A 25,682-nucleotide genomic window follows, 5' to 3' on the forward strand; every position below is an offset into this window, starting at 1 on the left:
TATACTTGCATCACAGACATGAGAAATGTATTTATAGAAAGCTTGAAATGTCTATTTTGAAATGAACCAATTCAACTTGAAAAAAATATTCTCAGATTATGTAATCCATACGCATATACAGTGAGGAAAATAAGTATTTGAACATCTTGCTATTTTGCAAGTTCTCCCACTTAGAAATCATGGAGGGGTCTGAAATTGTCATCGTAGGTGCATGTCCACTGTGAGAGACATAATCTAAAAAAAAAAAACTATAAATCACAATGTATGATTTTTTCACTCTTTATTTGTATGATACAGCTGCAAATAAGTATTTGAACACCTGAGAAAATCAATTTTAATATTTGGTACAGTAGCCTTTGTTTGCAATTACAGAGGTCAAACGTTTCCTGTAGTTTTTCACCAGGTTTGCACACACTGCAGGAGGGATTTTGGCCCACTCCTCCACACAGATCTTCTCTAGATCAGTCAGGTTTCTGGGCTGTCGCTGAGAAACACGGAGTTTGAGCTCCCTCCAAAGATTCTCTATTGGGTTTAGGTCTGGAGACTGGCTAGGCCACGCCAGAACCTTGATATGCTTCTTACAGAGCCACTCCTTGGTTATCCTGGCTGTGTGCTTCGGGTCATTGTCATGTTGGAAGACCCAGCTTCGACCCATCTTCAATACTCTAACTGAGGGAAGGAGGTTGTTCCCCAAAATCTCGCAATACATGGCCCCGGTCATCCTCTCCTTAATACAGTGCAGTCGCCCTGTCCCATGTGCAGAAAAACACCCCCAAAGCATGATGCTACCACCCCCATGCTTCACAGTAGGGATGGTGTTCTTGGGATGGTACTCATCATTCTTCTTCCTCCAAACACGTTTAGTGGACTTATGACCAAAAAGTTCTATTTTGGTCTCATCTGACCACATGACTTTCTCCCATGACTCCTCTGGATCATCCAAATGGTCATTGGCAAACTTAAGACGGGCCTTGACATGTGCTGGTTTAAGCAGGGGAACCTTCCGTGCCATGCATGATTTCAAACTATGACGTCTTAGTGCAGGCATTCTCAACCCTGGTCCTGGAGGGCCACTGTCCTGCAGAGTTTAGGTCCAACCTTGATCAAACACACCTGCCTGTAGCTTTCCAGTAATCCTGAAAGGCTTAATTAGCTTAATTAGCTGGCTCAGGTGTGTTTGATCAAGGTTGGACCCAAACTCTGCAGGACAGTGGCCCTCCAACCAGGGTTGAGAATGCCTGTCTTAGGGCGTTTTTCCACTGGGTTCGTTTGCTGCGGTCCGAACCCGAGTGCGCTCGTTCCCGGCGCCCCCCGCAGCGTTGGTCTGGTTTCACACTCAATTAGTTGTATCGAACCCAGGTGCGTTTGCAGTGATCTTACGTCATCGCAAACGCACACGGAAAATGCATGGAGAATACAACTCGACTGAGCATAGCTGTAATTTGTCTGTTTTTTTGGTGCTATTATGCACAACATAATGAGAGACATCACCTCTTCAGTGTCCCACAACGTTCCCCTGCCACTCATGGTTGTCGTGTGTGAGGAAACAATGATATCGACAGTGATACGCATGCGCGGGATACTATACTTCCTGAACAAGCGCGCACCCGAGTCCGTGTTGCTTGCACATTAACGCGAACCGCGCCACGGTTCGGGAGCAACCGAGCTCAGACCACCTCCTCCAGGTAGTCTCGGGTTCGGTACTCTAGTGCGCACCCGGGTCTGATGACAGCGTTCACATTAGCGATTTTTCATGCGAACCGTGCCCCGGTCCGCACTAAACTGCCAGTGTGAAAGCGCCCTTAGTGTATTACCAACAGTAACCTGGAAACGGTGGTCCCAGCTCTTTTCAGGTCATTGACCAGCTCCTCCCGTGTAGTTCTGGGCTGTGTAGTTCTAGCCCTTTCCAGCCTTGTGGAGGTGTACAATTTTGTCTCTAGTGTCTTTGGACAGCTCTTTGGTTTTGGCCATGTTAGTAGTTGGATTCTTACTGATTGTATGGGGTGGACAGGTGTCTTTATGCAGCTAACGACCTCAAACAGGTGCATCTAATTTAGGATAATAAATGGAGTGGAGGTGGACATTTTAAAGGCAGACTAACAGGTCTTTGAGGGTCAGAATTCTAGCTGATAGACAGGTGTTCAAATACTTATTTGCAGCTGTATCATACAAATAAATAGTTAAAAAAATCATATATTGTGATTTCTGGATTTTTTTTTTTAGATTATGTCTCTCACAGTGGACATGCACCTACGATGACAATTTCAGACCCCTCCATGATTTCCAAGTGGGAGAACTTGCAAAATAGCAGGGTGTTCAAATACTTATTTTCCTCACTGTAGGTTTGTCCACTACCGTTTAGGTGACGAGTCAGCTGAAAACACAGTAAACACTAGTTTATCAATGAATGATTAGGCTGTCTGTCACAATAATCATATAGGCAATGTGATGTTTTAGGCCTATTGGCAGACATCCATTTAAAATGGCATATAAAGAACCTTTTTTCTAAATCCACTTAAGTTTCTCAGCTTGTACTCTAGTAACATATGTGTGGTCCAGGTAGCTTTGCATAAAAAATGGTTGTCATTTGCAAGGCTACTTTTACTTATATACTTTAAGTAAATTTCCAAGCTTGTACTTTGTTACTTTTACTTGAGTAAAGAAGTTAAATTCTTCTACTTTTACCAGAGTATTTTTTAACACAAGTATCTGTACTTCTACTTGAGTATGGGAAGTGAGTACTTTTACCATCTCTGCTGTCTGTGAAACCAGGCCTACTTAGTAGACTAGAAAAATCTTTAGTCAAGGCCATCCTTAGTGCAGATGAATAAGTATTACTTGACTAAATGATCTGTTGCATCAAAGTAAATTCAAGACAATCAGATGCTATTTCATGAGATCAAGTTTAGTTTTGAACTGAATTGAATCCTGCTTTATATTCCCCTTTTCAGGTTTTTGAGTCCTGCTGCAGATGAAGCCTGTCAATATGTGACTGGAATTATGGGTAAAAACCCGTTACTCCTGAGAGAGCTGAATCTGAGTGAACGTGTACTAGGAGACACAGGAGTGAATCAGATCGCTGCTCTACTGAAGGATAAACACTGTAAACTCAACACACTGACGTGAGTATTTTACATTTTACTGTCATTGCTGTTCTTTAAAGGGTTTGCAGAATAAGAACCATTATATAGATTTTTCTTTTTATTATTGTAGTTGTGGCAGAAATAAACTAAAGAATGTTTCCTGTCTTTGTTTTGTTTCTCTTCAGGCTGAATAATAACAGTATTACAGCAGAAGGTTGGGCGGCTCTGACTTCAGCGTTTAATTCAAACCCTTCAAACCTGATAGAGCTGGATCTGAGTGAGAATAAACTAGGAAACTCTGGAATAAAGAATATCTGTGTTCTGTTGGAAAATACACAATGCAGTCTGAAAAAAATGAAGTGTGTATTTATATCATTGCACATTTCTATATACATTTATAATGTCTGATTAGATAAAATGATGAAAACGAAGGCTATAATTTGACTATATTCACCTCAGTTTTACTGTGACATCCTAATATCCTGCCTAACATCTCCTTTTGTGTTTGACTGAAGAAATTGATTTTGAAACAAGATGTGGTTGAATAAATCAATTATTTAGGACAGTTGATTCAATTAATACATTTATTATTAAGGTTTTGGTTAATTTGCGTATATATATACAGTATAGATCCTTTTGGAGAAAAGCACACAAGATTAACATACATTTTTGTTAGTTTGTCAGAATTATCATACAATCAGTATTTGTATGATAAACTATCTCAACAAAGAATACATAATATTGGGTTGTTGTTTTTTTCAGACTTTCAGACTGCAATATCACAGAAGGAGGTTATAAAGCTCTGGCTTCAGCTCTGAGATCTTCACACCTGATAGAGCTGGATCTCACAGGAAATGATCCTGGACAATCAGGAGTGAAGGAGCTCAGTGATTTACTACATGATGTGGACTGTAGATTGAAAATCATCAGGTGAAGAAATGTAATCGTACTTTAAAGCTGCCGTCGGCAAGTCTGGCAGATTGGGTCGATTAGCCAAAATTTTGAATGTTTACAACTCTCATGCCCCTCCCCCACTACCAGCGAGCACCCTCCCATCGAGGTCGTGCTCGTCAGTGCGTCACTGTGCGTGTGTACCTGATTTTCTGTGAACGCGTCCGTCTCTTCAGCATCTATCAACACCATGGACTCGGAGGTAGGCTGCCCTGGCTTATCTATCCATAGATAGCAATAACCGAGGAATTGGAAGCTTGTTAGTAGATTTTCTCTCCGCCATCACGCTTCATGCAATCTCCAGGCGAACTTCAGGCGTGGCGTGTGCATGTGATATTAACGTGCGCGAGTGAGGGGGGATCTGTGGCGTGTGCACGACCTGTGATTGACAGTCAGATCTCACACCCCCCTGCGCTGATTGGACCTGATGAAGCGGGAGCGCTGGATTTTTGCAAAACAAATAACACGCTCCAGGTGGAGTTAGAAGCTCGGGTTTTTTTCTAAAACCACCTTATTTATGTTGTTCTGTCGGATTATAATGTCGATTACACTGAATATGATCAAACATTTTTTGCCGACGGCAGCTTTAACTTTCTGCAACCACAATGCAATGCTACAGTTGGTACTCAACCAGAATAATACTTTATAATACCATATATTTTATATGGTCTTTTGGTGAAGTAGCATTGATCACTGTGGAACCCCCCCCCCAAAAAAAAAACATTTACAGAACTGCTTTTGAAATTACGATTGGAATTATTATAGGCTACATATGTAAAGTCATTCTGTTGTATAATTTTTGTTCCCTAGTGTAAAATGGAAATGCATGGTAATTTCATTTTATAAATAGAAGCAGAAAACTATGGTGTAACAGTTTTAGAACTAGACAAATCTCTCTGCATCAATAAAAGTCTTTAAAATGCATTAATAGGCTAATATAAAAATTACAATAGTCCATGTTGGTTTGGGATTTGAACCCGTGTCATCTAAATGATCGAAACGTAGGCCTACGTTCTACCACTCAGCCATGAATTTACTTGTTGCGAAATGCCCAAACGTTCGTTACTCAAGTGTGGGTTCGCTCATACGAACGAGAAGTGCTCTTCATTCGTCTCATTCCTCAATAGAATAGTAAAAATAATCAGCTTCATTGCACATAATCTATTTCTTTTTGTTATTTTTATTATACTTTTTTTTTTTTTTTTTTTTTTTCGCACTGCTCCCCCAGGGAATAGGCTTGTCGCCCACCGACGTCTAGGCCTACAATATGAAATATAGGTTATATTGTTCTCGTCTCTATTTTTAACTTTTTATTCTATTTTTCTGTCCTTAAAAAAATTCTATTCTATTTACCATAGTTGTAGTATTTCAACCTTACTGTTAATTGACATTAACCCCACTTACATTTCGGCAATTGAAAAAAATGGGCAATTGCTGCTGTTTTGGACAATATCCCTTTGTGCCACCTTAATCAAGGACAGATGTGCTTTGATGGACTTCCAAAGACATACAGCCATTCACTGCCATTATAAAGTTTGGAAGAGCCAGGAAATGTTTTTATACAACTGTGATTTTATTTGTCTGAAAGAAGAATGTCATTCACACCTAGGATGGCTTGAGGGTGAGTAAATCTTGGGCTAATTTTCATTTTTGGGTGAACTATCCCTTTAAGTAATCTCAGTGATTATTAATTTTTGTTGTAAAAAGAAAAGAAAAAAAGTTATTAATTTAGTTTTTAATTTAGTTATATATTTAAATTTAAATATATATATATACACATATATTATAATTTATGTATGTGGTGACCTGTTTGTGGTTTAAACAAACAGGGCTGGGCTGGGTTCATTATAGCCACAGAGCTTCAGAGCTAAGGCGGGGCTACAGATTAGGTGTCCCTAAAGAACCTCTGTCTCTAACAGTAGTTCCGCATTACATTGATTAATTTGCACGCGAGTTTTATTTATTTTTGTACCGTGTATTCTCCGTGTATATTCATGCACCGAACCGTGACGCCCGTATTGTTTCGGTTCAATACGAATACATGTACCGTTCCACCCCTAGTGAAAACTAATCCCATGCTTCCTAATGATATTTCCCAAGGGTAGCATGTACAGAATGAACAGCAGCGGTCCTAGTACTGAGCCTTGTGGTACACCATACTGAACTTGTGATCGATATGAAATATCTTCGTTTACTACTACAAACTGATAATGGTCAGATAAGTATGATTTAAACCATGCTAATGCAATTCCACTAATGCCAACATAATTTTCGAGTCCATTCAAAAGAATGTTGTATTTGACAGTGTCAAATGCAGCACTAAGATCAAATAACACTAATAGAGAGATACAACCACGATCGGATGATAAGAGCAAATCATTTGTGACTCTAATGAGAGCAGTCTCAGTACTATGATACAGTCTAAATCCTGACTGGAAATCCTCACAGATACTATTTCTTTCTAAAAAGGAACATAGTTGTGAGGATACTGCCTATTCTAGTATCTTTGACAAAAAGGGTAGATTTGAGATCGGCCTGTAATTGACCAATTCACTAGGATCAAGTTGCATTTAAAAAAAAAAGAAGAGCTTTAATAATTACCAGCTTAAAAGTTTTCAGTACATATCCTAGTGACAAAGATGAATTAATGATATAAAGGAGAGGATCTATGACCTCTGGAAGCATCACTTTCAGTAGCTTAGTCGGTATAGGGCCTAACATACATGTTGTTGATTTAGATGATTTAACGAGTTTAGACTATTCTTCTTCTCCTATTGCAACGAATGAATGAAATTTTTCCTCAGGGAGACAACAATGCACTGTCTGATGCGATACTGTAGTAGACGGTTGCATAGTCATAATTTTCTCTCTAATAGTATCAATCTTGTAAGTAATGAAGTCATTACTGCTATGCTCTTTGGAAACTTCAGAAGTAGAGGCTTAATTTCTTGTTAATTTTGCCACTGTATCAAATAAATACCTAGATTTATGTTCGTTTTCTTCTAAGAGAGTAGAAAAATAAGCACATCTAGCAGTTTTTAAGGACTTTCTGTATGCAATAGTGTTCTCTCTCCACGAAATTCGAAAAACGGCTAGTTTTGTTTTCTTCAAGTTACACTCCATTTTTCTGGCTGCTCTCTTTAGGGCCCGAGTGTGCTCGTTGTACCACGGGGTTGGACTACTTTCTTTAAGCGCAGAGGAGCAACTGTGTCTAAAGTGCTGGAAAAGAGAGAGTCAATAAGTTCTGTTGCAACATCAAGTTCTTCTACGCTATCTGGGATGCTGAGGAGATGAAACTGATCAGGAAGATTATTTATAAAGCAATCTTTAGTGTTAGAAGTGATAGTTCTACCATATTTGTAACACGGAGTCAGCTTTGCAGCAATGGCTAAATGTAGTATACATGAGACTAGATAATGATCTGAGTTGTCATCGCTCTTTTGCAGAATTTCAATGGCATCAACATTGATTCCATGTGACAATATTAGATCTAAAGTATGATTACGACAATGAGTGTATGGTACACCCAATGCCAGATGGTTTATTATGGCACACCCAAACCTCTCGCTATAGAGTTTTGCAGGGATGACATATTTTTGTAGGCCAACCCAGATGTCAGCATCACCTCGGTTAACTTGACAAAAAAAACAATAGGGTTTTTTCATTTGGCTTTTGGATTAAATAAGGTCTGTGACTAACAAAATCTTATGATTTCTCATCATAATAATCTTCACAAATTAAGAATTTTGAAGCATAAATACAATCTGAAGAAGTCAAATGATAAATATAGGCTATAAACTAACTACACCATGGCCAAACTACATGCATGACTTCAATGACACTATCACTAAGCTTCCTACAAGGCTAATAAATATAATAGTTTGCAAGAGTGCAATTAACGAGGCTGTGAAAATGGACTAGTGAGTAGATGCGTTTACCTGTTTGGCTGATGAGGTTTAATTTCCCCAACAATCTCTTTAGATCCATTTAGCCACTTGTTAGCAACTGCTTTTTACAAGACAAGTAAAAGCTTAAAAAAAAAAAAAATAATAATAATAATAATAATATAATAATCACAGGAGGGTATTTGTCACGAATTGCTCCGAGACACGAAAGTTAAGATCCAAGCGCAGCTTTTAATTAAGGCATAATCCAAAGAACAGGCAATAGGTCACACACAGGCAAGCAGTCCGTAAAAACAAACAAACAAAACAGGCAGGGGTCAGAGGCACAAGAGTAATCCACGGAACAGGCAAGAAATCCAAAAACCAAGAGACATGAAACCAGGGAAAACGCTCGGAAATGCAGTGCAACAACATACAAAACATCGCAGTGAGTGAATGAGTGAACATGGAATAAATAGGCTGAAACTAACAAGGTAAAACAGGTGAATGCAATCAGAGATGATGAGTCCGGGCAAAGAATGATGGGAGATGTAGTCTGTGAGTGAAACATGATTGTCTGTTGTGGAGTGCCCTCTGCTGGCTCTCAAGGGCACTCCAGCTGGTGACCGTTACAGTATTACTGATTTTATTTATTTTGTTGAATAAAACATTAAACTATCTTGAGGTTGTGTTTACCAGACATTAAAGAAAAACCCCTTCAAAACCCATCGACTTCAGGACAATGGAACTGGGAGTGCTAAAATGCTAACTCGTTTCTAGGTTCTACAATATATGTATATAGTACAACAACAGAAACTGAAACCTCTAAAACATGTTTCTTCGGGCAGAATCCATTATAAAATGCTTGCAGTCTGTATTTCACACAGCATCACTTAGTTGATTCCTGGACTAAAAAAATCTCCAGGAGTTTACTGGTTTAAAATGATCTGATCGCAAACAAAGCAGCAGAAACAAAACATTGCCTCTTGTCCAAGATTTGTCCAATAAATTCTCTTCTACTTCCTGTAGGTTTCTGAAAAGTGCTGCTGCACAGGAAGCGTGTGAGTATCTCACTAAAGTTCTGGGTAAAAGTCCATTATTGCTGACAGAACTGGATCTGAGTAAAGATAAATTAAGAGATCTGGATGGAGAGAAGCTCTCTGCTCTTTTGATGGACTCTCATAGCAAAGTGGAGAAAATCAAGTGAGTCAATGTGATTTATACATTATAACTTCTCTGTTAATTGATTGTAAATGAGTCACGTGTCAGCAGATATGAAGAGCTGTTAATCTGATGTGTGTTGAATATATGATGAAAAATAAATAATGTTTTTGTGTTTAGGCTGAATAATGGTAAGCTGAGAAAGAAAAGCTGTTCAGTTCTAGCTACTGTTCTCTCCTCTAAAACCATCCTGAAAGAGCTGAACCTGAACAACAGCCGTCTGCTGAACTCTGGAGTCAAAGAGATCTGTGAGGGACTGAAGAATCCTGTGTGTGAACTAGAGATACTCAAGTGAGTACATTTCACCATCAGCTACACTCAACACTACAGACACCACACGAATATGGGGCACTAGATATTCTGTTCCCCATTTCTTTTTTGTCAATTGTTGTTGTTTTTGTTTTTTTTTTGCAAAAGCCTGTATTCAACTTTGAGATTTGATTTAATTTACTATTATAAATATAAATATTTGTATGTATAAATATAAATATAAAATCTGCCAGATGTACAAATTTCATTGTTATTTGCTGGATTGAATTTACAATGCATTATTTTTGTCAATGCATTATATATAAAATATTCTGACAGTGAGACTTGATAACCACAGGCTATTCACTCCCACTGTATAAAAAATGCCTAAACACAGGTTAAAAACTATACGCACCTTTACAAAGAAACTGACCTAAATTATATATTCTTCTACCCATCTAATAAATCTCACTTGAATCTTCCCACTGGTTGTCGCAACGCTGTTTAATAGTTGCAACATAGTGTCCGGGCCCGGGAGTAAACGCAACTCTGTGTTGGGCCGTACTGAAACAACTCGTGAACAACTGAAAACAATTTAGGTCCGAACGAATCCGAATAGTTTCAGACCGTTATGCAAGCGCTTTTAGAAAGAATCGAACCAAATAGAATGATTAATACACGAATGATTGGTATCGCAGGTTCAGTCAACAGAAATACGGGACACACATAATAACTGCTGAAATATTCAAACCTAAGTTGAATAGCCCTGCTATAATGCGCCAGTTGAATAGAACCTGTTATAAGGCATAGAATCATTGCAGGATTTTAGCGTCTGATTTATTTGTTTAGAGCTGGAAGACCATACATTTGGTCAACTTCTCATGGTAGTCTTTTTCCTACAATTAATGGTATTATGTATCTTCATTATTGATGTTGTTCAATTATTATTATCAGGCTCAGCATGTGTGATCTAACAAAGGAAAGCTGTTCAGCTCTGGCTTCAGTTCTCAGTTCAGACTCCAGCATTCTGAAGGATCTTGATCTGAGTAATAATAATCTACAGGATTCAGGAGTGAAGCTGCTCTCTGATGGACTGAAATATAAATGTAAACTGGAAAAACTCAGGTGAGATAATGTGTAACACTGGGCCTTTAGTTTGTTTACATATTTAGCCATCAGTTTTTGACTGAAACTAAGTTTGCATATTATTTGTACAAATAACAAAATACAGAGTAACGTGCTTTTTTGAAAAAAGTATCTCTGATAGTTTGCTTTGAATTTAAAAAGTAATACATTATTTTATTCATTGCATGAAAAAAGTAATCTGATTTACAAGTGAACTTTCATTTCTGGAATTTCTATAATAATTAATCATGTTATGTTTTCATTCCTGTTCTAGACTTTCAGACTGCAGTATCACAGAAGAAGGTTATAAAGCTCTGGCTTCAGCTCTGAGATCAAACCCTTCACACCTGATAGAGCTGGATCTCACAGGAAATGATCCTGGACAATCAGGAGTGAAGGAGCTCGATGATTTACTACAGGATCAGAAGTGCCAACTCAAGACACTGAGGTGAGACGTGATGAAATAATGCAAAATAAATGACATACATATGAATTAAGAGAAATGTATGCCTCTTTTCCACCGTCTAGCCAAACCGTTCTCCTTGCTTAACCGTTCTATTGCGTGCCGATCTTGCCCAGCTAGTACGAATGTGGTTTAATTTTCCATTGTGGGGCTGATAGCAGAGCTCTTTGGAATGTAATACAACTGCAGTAGTCATATCCTCGGTAATGCAAGAGTTTACAGATGGCATTAGATGTAAATAGGGATCACTTTATGGAGGATGGAGGATTTTAATTTGATTATTTACTTGTTTACTTCACTCAAATAGTGCGCCTTGACAGCTACAGAGAAACTGGTAGCCAGGCGACAGACAACTGTCCAATTCACTCTTCGCAGGGAGTTTGATTGACAGGCTATCTGACCAATCATAACCTGCCATCTGCTGTATGGCGCTGACCCGGCGGGTCTTTGTGAACCGTCAGTTCTGAGTGCTGACATCACTACCCACTAGGGGTGTGAACCGACACTGGTCTCACGGTTCGGTTCGATTACGATTATCATGTCATCGATTCAGTTCAATTCGATGCATCGCGATGCACTGCATCCTCAAATTAACATTTTACTTCAAAAGTGATGTGTGCACACGTGTGCGTGTGTGTGCTCGCCTGTTCGGGAAGTCACAGTGACAGAAACAGTGACATTCCAGACAGTTAAGTTTCAAGGGAGTTTGTTTATGCCATTAAGAAAAGGAAAATCTGTCAAAGAAATTTTGTTTTAAAGAAATGTTCATTTAAAAGCAGCGCTCATTAATCAGTGTATTATGTTACCATTAAAGATGTGTGCATCAACCGTCGCTGAATCCGCTGTTGAAGGTAGCGATCATCCATTTATAATCACGCGTAACACAGAATAATTGTAATTTGACCATCGGGTGTGGATACTTAAATCAGAGAAAAGTATTGGGGCGGCGGGTGGATGATTTAGTTTTGGCTGCGGATTCGGTGTTGGAGCTCATCCGCACATCTCTAAAGCAGTCAGACTCTGCCGGGCGATAACAGCTCGGGGTGAAAACGGCTAACGTGGTTTATCAAGCTAGTGTTATTACCTGTCACGAACACACACAGGAAAAGGTAGATCCAAAAGCAGTGATATTTATTGGGTAATCCGTACTCACAACTAGTCCAGGCAAGGGTCAAATATCCGGTAAGGCAATCCAAAACACAAGAAATACACATGAACAAGGCAGATACAAACTTCAGAAGTGCTGACATAAAACAAGGACTCCGTGACAAACACTGAAACAACCAGGGTATATATACACAGATACTAATGAGGTGACGGGAAACAGCTGTGTGCAATGATACAATGAGTGACAGAACAGGATGATGGGAAATGTAGTAAGAGTGAATGACACCGTGGAGAAATAGGACCTCTAATGGTGACCCAGGGAAACACAAACCAGACACTGTGACATAACCCCCCCCTCTACGGAGCGGCTACCAGACGCTCCAAAAAACAATAAAACAAGAGTCCAGGAGGGAGGTGGAATGGTGGAGGATCAGGGGGAGGGATGGAGGGCCAGGTCCATGGAGGGGAACAGGAACAGGGGGTGATGGCTTAGCCACCGGCCAGGGCCAAACATACAGTCCATCGGGCGGCCAGCGAGAAGCAGACAGTCCATCGGGCGATCTTGGCGGAGATGACCCTTCAGGTGGCCAGGGTGGAGCAGATCGTCCATCGGGTGGTCTGGGCGGAGACGATCCTTCAGGTGGCCAGGGTGGAGCAGGTAGTCCAATGGGCGGTCTGGGCGGAGACGACCCTTCAGGTGGCCAGGGTGGAGCAGATCGTCCATCGGGTGGCCAGGGTGGAGACTTCCCCTCGAGCGGCCACGGCGAAGACGACCCATCAGGAGGCCACGGCGAAGACGACCCATCAGGAGGCCACGGCGGAGACTCTCCCTCGGGCGGCCAGGGCGGAGGAATAGACACCGGCTCAGGAACTGGAATAGACACCGGCTCAGGAACTGGAATAGACACCGGCTCAGGAACTGGAACAGACACCACCGGCTCAGGAACTGGAACAGACACCACCGGCTCAGGAACTGGAACAGACACCACCGGCTCAGGCACAGACACCACCGGCTCAGGCACAGGAAAAGATACAGACACTGGCTCAGGAACAAACACCGGCTCCAGCACAATGTCCGTGGTTCCAACTGGACTGGAGGCTGCCATCTTGGTGGTGTGTGCAGCCCAGGCACGCAGGACAACAACCATATAAAAAGTGAAGACCGCCCTCTTGGCCGTGGCAGAGCTGACGGGTACAGCCTCCGACACAGGAACAGTCTCTGGATCGGCAGACGTGACGTGAACAGTCTCTGGATCGGCAGACGTGACGTGAACAGTCTCGGGCTGGGCCATCTTGTCCGAAGACACAGGCTCGGCAGGCGTGACGTGAACAGGCTCGGCGGCAGCCATCTTGTCCGAAGACACAGGCTTGGCAGGCATGACGTGAACAGGCTCGGCGGCGGCCATCTTGTCCGAAGACACTGGCTCGGCAGGCGTGACGTGAACAGGCTCGGCAGCGACACTGTGTCTCCTCCACGCATGCAGTACCGCCACTGCATAGAAGAGGAACACGGCCTTCCTGGCCATGGCAGGACTGATGATGGGGAGTTCTGAGACCACCGGAACTGGGACCACCGGGCTCGGGACCACCGGAACTGGGACCACCGGAACTGGGACCACCGGACTCGGGACCACCGGACTCGGGACCACTGGATTCGGGACCACCGGAACTGGGACCACCGGAACTGGGACCACCGGAACAGGCATGGAGGAAGTCTTCCTTCTCCTCCTCCGTTTCGGGGCCACCGGAACTGGGTCTGTGCTGGACGTTACCAGTGGCGAATGGGGCCCTGGGCTGGACATCACCAACCCAGGGTCGAAGAGGAACTGAAGCGGAGAGTGGTGCCGGGGCTCACATCTAACACCTCCCCTCCCACGACCTCCACGGGTCCCAGAAAACCTGGCCAGACGAGTTCCCTCAAATGTCTGATGACCTCCGTGTCTGATGGAAGGGGACTCGGGGGAATTAACCGTCATGGCCTCCTCAGTCTGACGGGCCCACAGCGCGAAACACTGAAAAATGTTCAAACGCGGTTCCGTCTCTCCGGCTCGAGAAACCCCACCGTGCTGGGTTCCTTTCCTCCCAGTAGGGGGAAGGATATGGAAACCCGTACTGCTGGATCTTGACATTGTGACGGAGTCCTTCTGTCACGAACACACACAGGAAAAGGTAGATCCAAAAGCAGTGATATTTATTGGGTAATCCGTACTCACAACTAGTCCAGGCAAGGGTCAAATATCCGGTAAGGCAATCCAAAACACAAGAAATACACATGAACAAGGCAGATACAAACTTCAGAAGTGCTGACATAAAACAAGGACTCCGTGACAAACACTGAAACAACCAGGGTATATATACACAGATACTAATGAGGTGACGGGAAACAGCTGTGTGCAATGATACAATGAGTGACAGAACAGGATGATGGGAAATGTAGTAAGAGTGAATGACACCGTGGAGAAAGAGGACCTCTAGTGGTGACCCAGGGAAACACAAACCAGACACTGTGACATTACCTGCATATTCTATTTGTGCGTGACATGAGCGCACACAGCGCGACTTCTGCAGGTCGTGCTTACCAGGTTGTTCATAAAAGCTGAAATGTGCCCAGATGTAGGCTTTTAAAGTAGTTGGAGCATTTTTTATTTTATCGCACTCGCGTCTCACCTCCCTCTGCCATTGTATGCTACTGCGACAAAGCACGTACGCGACAAATGACGTCAGAAAAGCGTCAGTACATTATAATCGGTTATCGTCTATTACTGAACCGATACCGAATCGTCCTCGTCTGCATCGCGATGCATCGTAGAAACGATTAATTTTTACACCCCTACTACCCACATTCTACCTGCATGGTTCAGCACAGTTAGCTAATCGTGCTGAGAATTCCAGCCTGAGAACAGTTTGTAATTGTGCTGTGCCAAACCAGGATCAAGTGGAAATATTAATGGAACGGTTTCTTATTGTTCTTAGAACAGTTTGGCCCAAAAGTGGAAAAGTGGCTGTAAATTCAGTAATGCAGTAAACTGCATAATCTTTTGTTGTTGTTAAAGTTAACAAGGATTAACATTAGTCTTTAAAAATATATTTTTTTAAATACTAAGCTTTGTTAAAAACTGAATTAATTCCTGCTTCATCTTTCCTTCTGAAGGTTTTTGAGTCCTGCTGCAGATGAAGCCTGTCAGTATGTGAGAGGAATTGTGGGTAAAAACCCGTTACTCCTGAGAGATCTGAATCTGAGTGAACGTGAACTAGGAGACACAGGAGTGAATCAGATCGCTGCTCTACTGCAGGATAAACACTGTAAACTCAACACACTGATGTAAGTATTTTTACATTGTATTATACTTTACAAAGCATCTTTAAAGCAAAATAATATTTGATATTACATTTTCAAAATATTGTCATTGTAGATTAATCTAAGATTAACTGAGCCATCATATAGATCAATGGCCGCTTGCATAAAGATCTTAGACTAGCCTTACAAATTAGTCATCTATTTTTTTTTTTAAGACTGCCATTGATCATCTCTTTAAGTCAGTTACATAAAAAGGTAGATTGGTAGAATTCTGAAAATTAAGACTGAGTAGCCGTAGCTAATTGCTGGTTGACCAGACTAGTTTTTAAGACACAGTTTTAACTTAGCAGCTATTTTCATGCACCTGGCTTTTCAAGTGTGCAAGGAGAGCACTTGAAGGGAGGCGCGGAGTAGGGCTGGGTGATATGCTTATGTTTATTGTGGCGACTAGTAGGGGTGTGCGATATATATCGTCTATGATAATATTGTAATTGTTGTTTTAACGATGTGTAATCTGACATTATCAAGTATATCAATAAAAAAACATACAAAAAACACTCTCATAGGGCTCTATTTTAATGATCTAAGCGCATTGTCTAAGGTACACGGCGCAAGTGCACTTAGGGAATGTCCAAATCTACTTTTGCTAGTTTAACGACAGGAAAAATGGTCGGCGCTCCCGGCGCATGGTCTAAAAGGGTTGTCCCTATTCTATTAATGAGTAATGGGTGTTTTGAGCATAAAGTGCAAAAAAACTATTTCCCATTCCCTTAAAAAAGCCAGTTGCGCTTGCACCATGGCGGATTCGCTATTTAAATGGAATTTGCAAGCGGAAAGACTGAACGCATCTCCAGAGAGCAAACAGATCTGTTCGTGCGCGAGGTTAAAGCACAACTATCTACGGGACAAGCCGGATTCCACTATATCTTTATGTACACAATATTAATCGTTTACATTGTAATCCTACGCTTTCCTGTAGCTCAGTGGTAAGAGCATTGCGTTAACAACGCAAGGTTGTGGGTTCAATCCCAGGGGATTGCACATACCTATGTATAAATGTGTAGGATAACGCAATGTAAGTCGCTTTGGATAAAAGCGTCTGCCAAATGCATAAATGTAAAATGTAAATGTCCTTTTATTTTTCATATTTGGCATGTTTGTGTGCTGCTGCGCATCCCTGTGTGTTAATATGCAGAGTGTACATGCGTTGGGGACCCGCCTATAGGCGCACATTACTAATGCGCTCTTTAAATAACCAAACAAATGTTACACCAGGTTTCAGTTGGTCAGTGGCTCAGTCTATTTCAGTTGCCTCAAAATAGCAACTCCCCAACAATGCGCCTGAACACACCTCGTTACCAGCAGCCCATGGGCGCACAGATGTGTGCAAATGCATTTGCTATTTAAACAACGTCGGGCAGGACGTCAAAATGAAAACTGCATCGGGCTGAAACTAGCAAAAAACACTTGCGTCGCACTTGTCGCTGCATTGCGCCGGGTGTATGATAGGGCCAATAGAGTGCAAAGAAACGTGATATATTCTAGTAGGTTAGACTAGTGCAAGTGCACATTTAGAGTGCCATTAGTCTATGTTTTATCTATATTTAGTCTGTCAAAATGTATTTAGATTTTCCCAAAATGTAAGATAAGGGGGCAAAAATGCCGCTGAATGTCTGAATGAATCACCAGTTTGGATGAATTGTTTAAATTGCAATGACTCACTCATTAACAGTGAATTGCTGCCACCTACTAGCTGTTTTAATTAACAATTTCATATATCATTATTCAGCATTTTATGTTTTAATCATCAAAATATTATTTATGCATTTGTAACTGCAGGTTAAATGTATTCATGTCCCACTGAGTTGCATTAAACTGTCTGTTTAAATGCATCTAAATGACACTTCAGATGCAGCTTCTGTGTTTCCTCTGCATTGCAAAGATGAATTTTGTTGATACTGATTTAATTTGCTTAGTAACAGCGATTTTGTCTTATTATTGTAATTGCCTTCATTGATTAAATGTAAGAATTTAATGCAAAATATGATGCACACATTTAATTATGTATGTCTCTCCTGTTCATCATATTAGGCTGCGTAAGTGTGGTCTAACAGAGGAAAGCTGTTCAGCTCTCGCTACAGTCCTGAGATCAAACTCCAGTCTGAAAGAGCTTGACATCAGCAACAATAATCTGCAGGATTCAGGAGTGAAGAAACTCAAGAATGGATTAGAAAATACAAACTGCACACTGGAGAAACTCGGGTAAAAGGGTTAAATTACTGTTTTTAAAGTCCCCCTATAGTAAATTGTTTTATTCTTTAAAACTCACCTTTCATTATCAAAGATATTTAAATGTTGTTTTTTCCTGTGAAATTAATTTCTTCATGCCTTAAAATAGCTTTAATGTATTTCTACACCCTGAATATGCAAATTAGTCCCGCTTCCACTCCATGACACAAGCTCCCTTGCTTGGTCAATTCCCTTGGTCAACTTTACTGTAGTAAACGGGCATAAATGTGTGTGTTACTGTTTGTACAAGCGCGAGAGAGAACTCGATTCTGGCGTGTCTTTCTGTGCGTCGTGTGTCTGTCACAGACAGGACATTCACAGACCGCGCATTTTCTGTTGTCTTGTAGCTCTTTAAAAGCTTTTGCGTGAATAAGAGCGTGATCACATAATGTAACGAATGACAGAAAAAACAGATGCTGCGCCAATTGCGTTTAATATTTTAACATGTTAAACTGGACAAAAAATAATCGCATACGTTAAATTTGACAGCACTAATTGTAAATTAATTAGAGTAAATTCAAATAAATGAAAGGGAACATTGGTTCAGACTTAAGTTTTGTTTGATGATTGCTACATTCAGAAAGTGTACTTTCTTGGAGCAGATAAAATAAAAAGGGAGTTCATATATCTGACTGCTTGTATTCATTGCCAAAAATGTAGCCATGTGCAGTAATATTGAAAATTGAGGATGCAGTGCATCGTGATATTGAATTGAATCGAATCGTTGACATAATAATCATAATCGATTTGAATCATGAGACCAGTGAAGATTCACACCCCTATTTATAATACATTTGTGTTTATATTGTGTAATAACTGTATTCATGTTTATGTATTTTCTGTAGACTTTCAAACTGCAGTATCACAGAAGAAGGTTATAAAGCTCTGGCTTCAGCTCTGAGATCAAACCCTTCACACCTGATAGAGCTGGATCTCACAGGAAATGATCCTGGACAATCAGGAGTGAAGAAGCTCAGTGATTTACTACAGGATCCGTCCTGTTCACTGAAAATACTGAGGTGAGAAATGATGAAAATAAATGATATGCAGGAAAATTATTTATAAAAATATTATGACTTATAAAACAGTGTGTCGTTGTTGTACCAAAGTTATAGATTTCAAAAACTAAAAAATTAGTTTTTAGCAATATTTTCTTTACTTTCCATTACATTGTAAATGGTGAGAATTTGATTAATTCCTGCTCAATCTTCCCTTCTGCAGGTTTTTGAGTCCTGCTGCAGACGAAGCCTGTGAGTATGTGAGAGGAATTGTGGGTAAAAACCCATTACTCCAGAGAGAACTGATTCTGAGTGGACGTGAACTAGGAGACACAGGAGTGAATCAGATCGCTGCTCTACTGAAGGATAAACACTGTAAACTCAACACACTGATGTGAGTATTTCATATTGTTTTATACTTTTATAAGTAAAATATTTCACATATAACTTTTTTTTTGTGTCATATTTTCAGTACCTTATTAATGATTAAAATGATCATTGTTGTTCATTAAAAAAGTTATTGAGAGAAACTGAAGAATGTTTCCTGTCTTTGTTTTGTTTCTCTTCAGGCTGAATAATAACAGTATTACAGCAGAAGGTTGTGCTGCTCTGACTTCAGCGTTTAATTCAAACCCTTCAAACCTGATAGAGCTGGATCTGAGTGACAATAAAGTAGGAAACTCTGGAATGAAGAAGATCTGTCCTCTGTTGGAAAATACACAATGCAAAATGGAAAAACTGAAGTGTGTATATTTAAATCTACATTTTTGTATATTAATTTACATATGTCAATATCCTATTTGATTAGATGAACTTAAAAAAAGACTATATAGGCTGAAGTTTCAATTTCAGTACATGATAATCTGTGTTCTAACAAAGAATAAACAAACTTTTTTTTTTTTAAATAGACTTTCAGACTGCATTATCACAGAAGAAGGTTATAAAGCTCTGGCTTCAGCTCTGAGATCAAACCCCTCACACCTGATAGAGCTGGATCTCAGAGGAAATTATCCTGGACATTCAGGAGTGAAGGAGCTTTTTGATTTACTACAGGATGAACGCTGTACATTAAAGACCATCAGGTGATTTAAAAACTGTACTTAGTAAAATGAACGGCTTTCCAACAATGCTGCAATGTGACATCAATAATCAATAAAATATCATATATAATATGCTAGATCAACGCATAAATTCATTGTATTAACAGCATTTCAGATCAATTGGTAATACATGTACTGCACAAAACTTTTTTTCTTTAAACAGTATCACTATGTAAGTATGTGTGTGGATCAACAGCATGTTCACAATTGTAAAATTAACTAATCTAACATTCTCTTCTACTTCCTGTAGGTTTTTGAAAAGTGCTGCTGCACAGGAAGCATGTGAGTATCTCACTAAAGTTCTGGGTAAAAGTCCATTAATAATGACAGAACTGGATCTGAGTGAAGATAAATTAGGAGATCTGGATGGAGAGAAACTCTCTGCTCTTTTGATGGACTCTCATTGTAAAGTGGAGAAAATCAAGTAAGTATACATGATTATATATATTATAAGTCAATGTGATTTATACATTAAAACTTCTGTTTGTTCTGTATTATAAAAGACTGTCAGTCACATGTGTGAGCAGATATGAAGAGCTGTTGATCTGATGTGTGTTAAATATGTACTGAATAGTAAATAATGCTGTTTTTGTGTTTAGGCTGAGTTTAAATAAGCTGAGAAAGAAAAGCTGTTCAGTTCTAGCTACTGTTCTCTCCTCTAAAACCGTCCTGAAAGAGCTGAACCTGAACAACAGCCGTCTGCTGGACTCTGGAGTCAAAGAGATCTGTGAGGGACTGAAGAATCCTGTGTGTGAACTAGAGATACTCAAGTGAGTACATTTCATCATCAGCTACACTCAACACCACAGAAATCACAGGAATATGATGCATTTGATAACATTTTGCATTATGTGTAGGCTCAGTAAGTGTGATCTAACAGTGGAAAGCTGTTCAGCTCTGGCTTCAGTTCTTTCTTCAGACAGCAAACTGAAGGATCTTGACCTGAGCAATAATAATCTGCAGGATTCAGGAGTGAAGCTGCTCTCTGAAGGACTGAAAGAGAATTGTAAACTGGAGAGACTCAGGTTAGTTGATGACTAATATATTAAAAGTCTTTGGGCCTGTTGTTTGATCTGTTTTTGTATGGATTAATATTGTTCAGGACATTTGTGGAGTAACTGATTATTCTGTTCTAGACTTTCAGACTGCAGTATCACAGAAGAAGGTTATAAAGCTCTGGCTTCAGCTGTGAGATCTTCACACCTGATAGAGCTGGATCTCAGAGGAAATGATCCTGGCCAATCAGGAGTGAAGGAGCTCAGTGATTTACTACAGGATGACTCTTTTAAATTAAAGTGCACCAGGTCATAATTGTCTTCAAACATTTAAAAATAAGACATAGATATGAAATCATCTATATGAAAGTAGAGAGGATAAATGTGCATTATAAAGACAAAGATTAATTTAAAGAATTGCCATTCAAAGCAATCCACCACTTACACAACTGAATTTCATGGGTTTTGTGACATAAAAATAAAAACAAATTATTATATTAAAGGTGCTGTAAGCGATGCCACGCGTTTTTTAGGCCAAAACATTTTTTGTCACATACAGCAAACATCTCCTCACTATCCGCTAGCTGCCTGTCCCCTGAACACACTGTAAAAAAACGCGGTCTCTGTAGACACCACAGGCTCCACAAACGGCAACAAAAACAAACTGGGCTCACCCGCACCATGAAACACAACAAAACAGTGCTCCAGCCAATCACTGGCAAGAAGTATTTGAGGGTGGGGTTTGGGGGGTTAGTGTGCGTGCACATGAAGTGGGTGTGGAGGAGAGAGAGAAGCATGAAGAGGGAAGTTTGAATTATGGCCGACACACGACCAAAGAGACGACGTTCCGATGAACAAATTGCAAAGAAGAGGGACAGGGATAAGGGACGAGGATAAGGAACGCGCGAAATACCGAATTTACATCGGAAAAAACTTCGAAAGGTGGCGAGTTCTCCGCCGGCAGAAGGGCTTCCGATCCACATTCAGTTGCTCTGTTTTTGCAGAACAGGTAAATCCATATTTCTTTCTAAACTGACGTTCATGTTCGCCAAACCAACACAAGGATGTAATTAGCTAGAACTATGCAGTCAGCGTTAACTTTGGTGAATACAACATATAACGTTATGTTTCTAGCAGCTAGCGATCAATCTCTATTGTAAATGATCAAGCAAATTCACAGTAGGGCGACAATTTGTGTGAATGATTGTTTTCATCCACTCTTTGTTATGAATTTGAATGTTCATTTATAGGCTATTGACAACTTTGACTAAATTTGTTTACGACGCCGCCGTTGTTTATGCTGACTGGGAAACGCGAAGCTACGTTATCTTGCTATTATTGCGTCCTTGTATGGGAGCTATAGTTATAGCTTCAGGTGGCGAAACGATTTTAAAATAATGTTTCTCTTTTTCTGCATTCTGTTCTGCAATATATAAAACCCTTTATCTAACTTGGCGACATTACATATTGAATGAAGTATTCAATGTAAACTTGTAAACAATGTAAACTCAGTAAAACTTAACTTTGTTTGTAGTGACTAGACTTTCCTTTATGCCGGAAGGGAGGGGAGGAGGGAGGAGACGGGATGAGGAGGAGGGAGGGTCTAGCTAGCCTCCGTTTTGTTTGACAACAATTCGAATGTCAACAAGAAGTTACGACTCCCAGCATCGCTTAAAGCACATTTAATAATTTTTGCAAATAATTGTTTTCAGATTTTCTTGCTGATTTGTATATTAGATATTTTATCAGTGAAACTGGAGGCAGTTATTGAAAGATTGAGTTGCGAATACCATAAAAATCTAACAAAATTATCAAATCTAAATTCTCTTTTACTTCCTGTAGGTTTCTGAAAAGTGTTGCTGCACAGGAAGCGTGTGACTATCTCACTAAAGTTCTGGGTAAAAGTCCATTATTGCTGACAGAACTGGATCTGAGTGAAGATAAATTAGGAGATCTGGATTGGGAGAAATTCTCTGCTCTTTTGATGGACTCTCATAGCAAAGTGGAGAAAATCAAGTAAGTATACATGATTATATATATTATAACTTCTCAGTTTTTTTTGTTTTGTTCTTTAATTTTAAATTACTGTCAGTCACGTGTGAGCAGATATGAAGAGCTTTTGATCTAATGTGCTTTGTATATGTGCAGAATTATAAATTATGGTGTTTTTGTGTTTAGGCTGAATAATTGTGAGCTGACAAAGAAAAGCTGTTCAGTTCTAGCTACTGTTCTCTCCTCTAAAACCATCCTGAAAGAGCTGAACATGAACAACAGCCGTCTGCTGGACTCTGGAGTCAAAGAGATATGTAAGGGACTGAAGAATCCTGTGTGTGAGCTGAAGATACTCAAGTGAGTACATTTCAACTTATGCCTGGGTGATAAAACGATATCTGTGAATATCAAAATTTGTGGAAAAAGGCACATTTAAAAAAAAACATTTCCAACTCTAACTTTCAACAAATTCTGTAGAATGGCCCATTTTAAACAGGATTTGTTTCCATGTATGACTGTGTACTCTAAATGTGCTTTTGACTTACATTTATATTTGGATTATATTGCTAACTATATTCTAAATTAATTAAAAGCAATATATATATATGTGTGTGAACGAGTAGGCAAGATGATTTTCAGAAAAACTCTAGGCGACAACATCCATTAGTCAAAAGTCGCGTGGACACATATTTAGTATGTATTTTGTGGCCTTATTTCAGAAACGAATTTTTTTTTGTCTTTTCAATTGTTTTATCCATAAACATTATTCTCTCAAAAATGCAAACATGTACATACATGCTGCTCACATATTATGGTAGCCCCTTTGTGCTGAATAGTGTAATGACACCTTTGCCATTAATATGTTAATAAGCAACTGAAAAAATCACAAATGTCAGGGCATTTCAAAACATCTCAAGGACCCCAAAAACCAGTTGGACCCCTAAGGGTTAAGCCACACAGGATAATCTTTAGATATCCAACATTACATAGTTCTGGCATGAAACTCTGAATGGTGCAGGCTGATAAGTCTTTAACTGATTGGTAGCAATCATGTCGTTATCTACTTAGCACAACTGATTGGTTGCTGTTGAATCAGCGGCCAATGAGCTTGCTGCTCAAACATTCAAATACTTGGCATTGTTTGCTGTTACTGTCTAGAGCAGGGGTGGGGAACCTTTTTCCTATCAAGGGCCATTTACAATTTTGTAACATTCTTTAAAGGTGCCCTAGAATGGATTATTTTATTATTTTATAATGTTTCCTGGGGTGCCCTTATAATGTTAGTATGTTTTTTAGATCAAAATTGGTTATAATTTAGAAATAAAAGGCATATTTCCTAGCCTGATTTCATCTATTGATTTGAACACTCTGTTTGAAGGGGCGTGTCTGCTGTGAGACTTCAGTGTTGTTGCCCACTGCTGTGATTGGCTGACATGCTTGCATATGAAATATCTGGCATTATGTAGAGCTATCTGGAAAACTTTTACTATTACAGCTTTTATACGTTTTTACTATTACAGCTATCGGGATTAACGAATCATGAGAAGTTTTTAAAGTATTTAGATCTATTCCCATCACATAAAAGGTTGCAGATGAGCATTGAGCAGATGACAGCCTGTTGATCGCGTGAATGAAGATCTTATCACTGCAACGCGATTTACTGATGCATAAACAGTGTTGAACGACTTTGAGAGAAAGATTATCTGTCTGAACTTGAACAATTACACATCAGAAATTCACATAACCCACTGGTTCTTCAGAGGCACGGATGAAGGAGCTAAAAAATACTTTTGTGTTCATTTGTACATCCAAACACTGAGCAACTGCCATGCTTCGTTCGCTCGTTTGCAAGCCACGATGTCTCTCGAGGAAAAAAACAATATCGCGCTGGATCTAGATAACACAGTGTAAATTATCGTTAATAAAATCACTACTTACCGCTTGCGGGAATATAACGTTAGTTGAAATTGCCCCCTTCGTCCGTTTGAGACGCCGAGAGAAGCCTGGCTGCTTGATATTGTTCCAGGTTAGAAAAACAGTCCGTGGTGAAATGGGCAGAGCAACTAACAACTTCGAATTAAACTGTAGCGGTATCCGATTATAGATAGATCTGCCATTTTCCCTATGATCCTCCTCCTGCTTGTTTCTTCACCTGCAGAACTTCTGATGATTCGGCTGCGCAGTTCCGCCTGGCACTGAGCATGGGCTGGCATATGCAAATTTTTAGAGGCGTACATATTAATGATCCCGACTGTTGCGTCACAGTTGGTGTTATGTGGAGATTCGCCTGTTTTTCAGGGGTGTTTTTCAAAAACGAGATTTAAATAAGAAAGAGAAAACTATGGTGTTTGAGACTCACTGTATGTCATGTCCATGTACTGAACTCTTGTTATTTAACTATGCCAAGATAAATTCAATTTCACATTCTAGGGCACCTTTAAGGGCCATTGTAATGAGCAGGGGCGTTTCTAGGTTTTAAAAACACCAGGGGCTGAGCCTGAAACATCAGGGGCTGGGTAACAAGATAACATGATTCGATACAGAGAATAATGTATATTGTAGGCATATATGTAGGGGGCAGACTGGTTAAAAAATTCAGTCCTGGCACTGTAGCCACACCAGCCCATATTACCACACAGACACACACATTCAAATGTGAGGTAGTTAGGGGGTTTCGGGGGCATCCTCCCCCGAGAAAATTTTGATTTCTCAGACCTACATATGTGCATTTTAAGGTGTTTGAATGCCAACATTTTTTGATAACAATAGCTTTAAAAGCATGTCAGTGGGCAGTAGCATAAATTATTTGTCAAGCAGATAACAGATTCTTAAACATGAGAATGAGGATACATGTTGAAATGAATGTTCCACACTAGAAAATGGGAATGCAAAATGTTTCTGCTTATTGTTGACAATACACAATCACA

General features: G+C 39.9%; 1 protein-coding gene across 1 annotated transcript in view; it reads left to right on the top strand.

Moving 5' to 3' along the window:
* The window catches only part of LOC309507893 (uncharacterized protein), a 313,871-nt gene that overhangs the window by 100,114 nt on the left and 188,075 nt on the right, over window positions 1-25,682 (top strand). The window contains exons 28-46 of the mRNA XM_082182320.1: window positions 2,952-3,122; window positions 3,269-3,442; window positions 3,846-4,013; window positions 8,948-9,121; window positions 9,260-9,430; window positions 10,343-10,513; window positions 10,788-10,961; window positions 15,235-15,405; window positions 17,473-17,643; window positions 18,516-18,689; window positions 18,892-19,062; window positions 19,238-19,411; window positions 19,577-19,750; window positions 20,019-20,192; window positions 20,368-20,538; window positions 20,626-20,793; window positions 20,905-21,072; window positions 22,606-22,779; window positions 22,942-23,112. Coding sequence (XP_082038446.1) covers window positions 2,952-3,122; window positions 3,269-3,442; window positions 3,846-4,013; window positions 8,948-9,121; window positions 9,260-9,430; window positions 10,343-10,513; window positions 10,788-10,961; window positions 15,235-15,405; window positions 17,473-17,643; window positions 18,516-18,689; window positions 18,892-19,062; window positions 19,238-19,411; window positions 19,577-19,750; window positions 20,019-20,192; window positions 20,368-20,538; window positions 20,626-20,793; window positions 20,905-21,072; window positions 22,606-22,779; window positions 22,942-23,112 — 3,264 coding nt within the window. The remainder of the gene's footprint in view (window positions 1-2,951; window positions 3,123-3,268; window positions 3,443-3,845; window positions 4,014-8,947; window positions 9,122-9,259; window positions 9,431-10,342; window positions 10,514-10,787; window positions 10,962-15,234; window positions 15,406-17,472; window positions 17,644-18,515; window positions 18,690-18,891; window positions 19,063-19,237; window positions 19,412-19,576; window positions 19,751-20,018; window positions 20,193-20,367; window positions 20,539-20,625; window positions 20,794-20,904; window positions 21,073-22,605; window positions 22,780-22,941; window positions 23,113-25,682) is intronic.

The sequence above is a fragment of the Leuciscus leuciscus genome, assembly GCF_965113295.1.
Source record: "Leuciscus leuciscus genome assembly, chromosome: 10".
Taxonomy (NCBI): domain Eukaryota; kingdom Metazoa; phylum Chordata; class Actinopteri; order Cypriniformes; family Leuciscidae; genus Leuciscus; species Leuciscus leuciscus.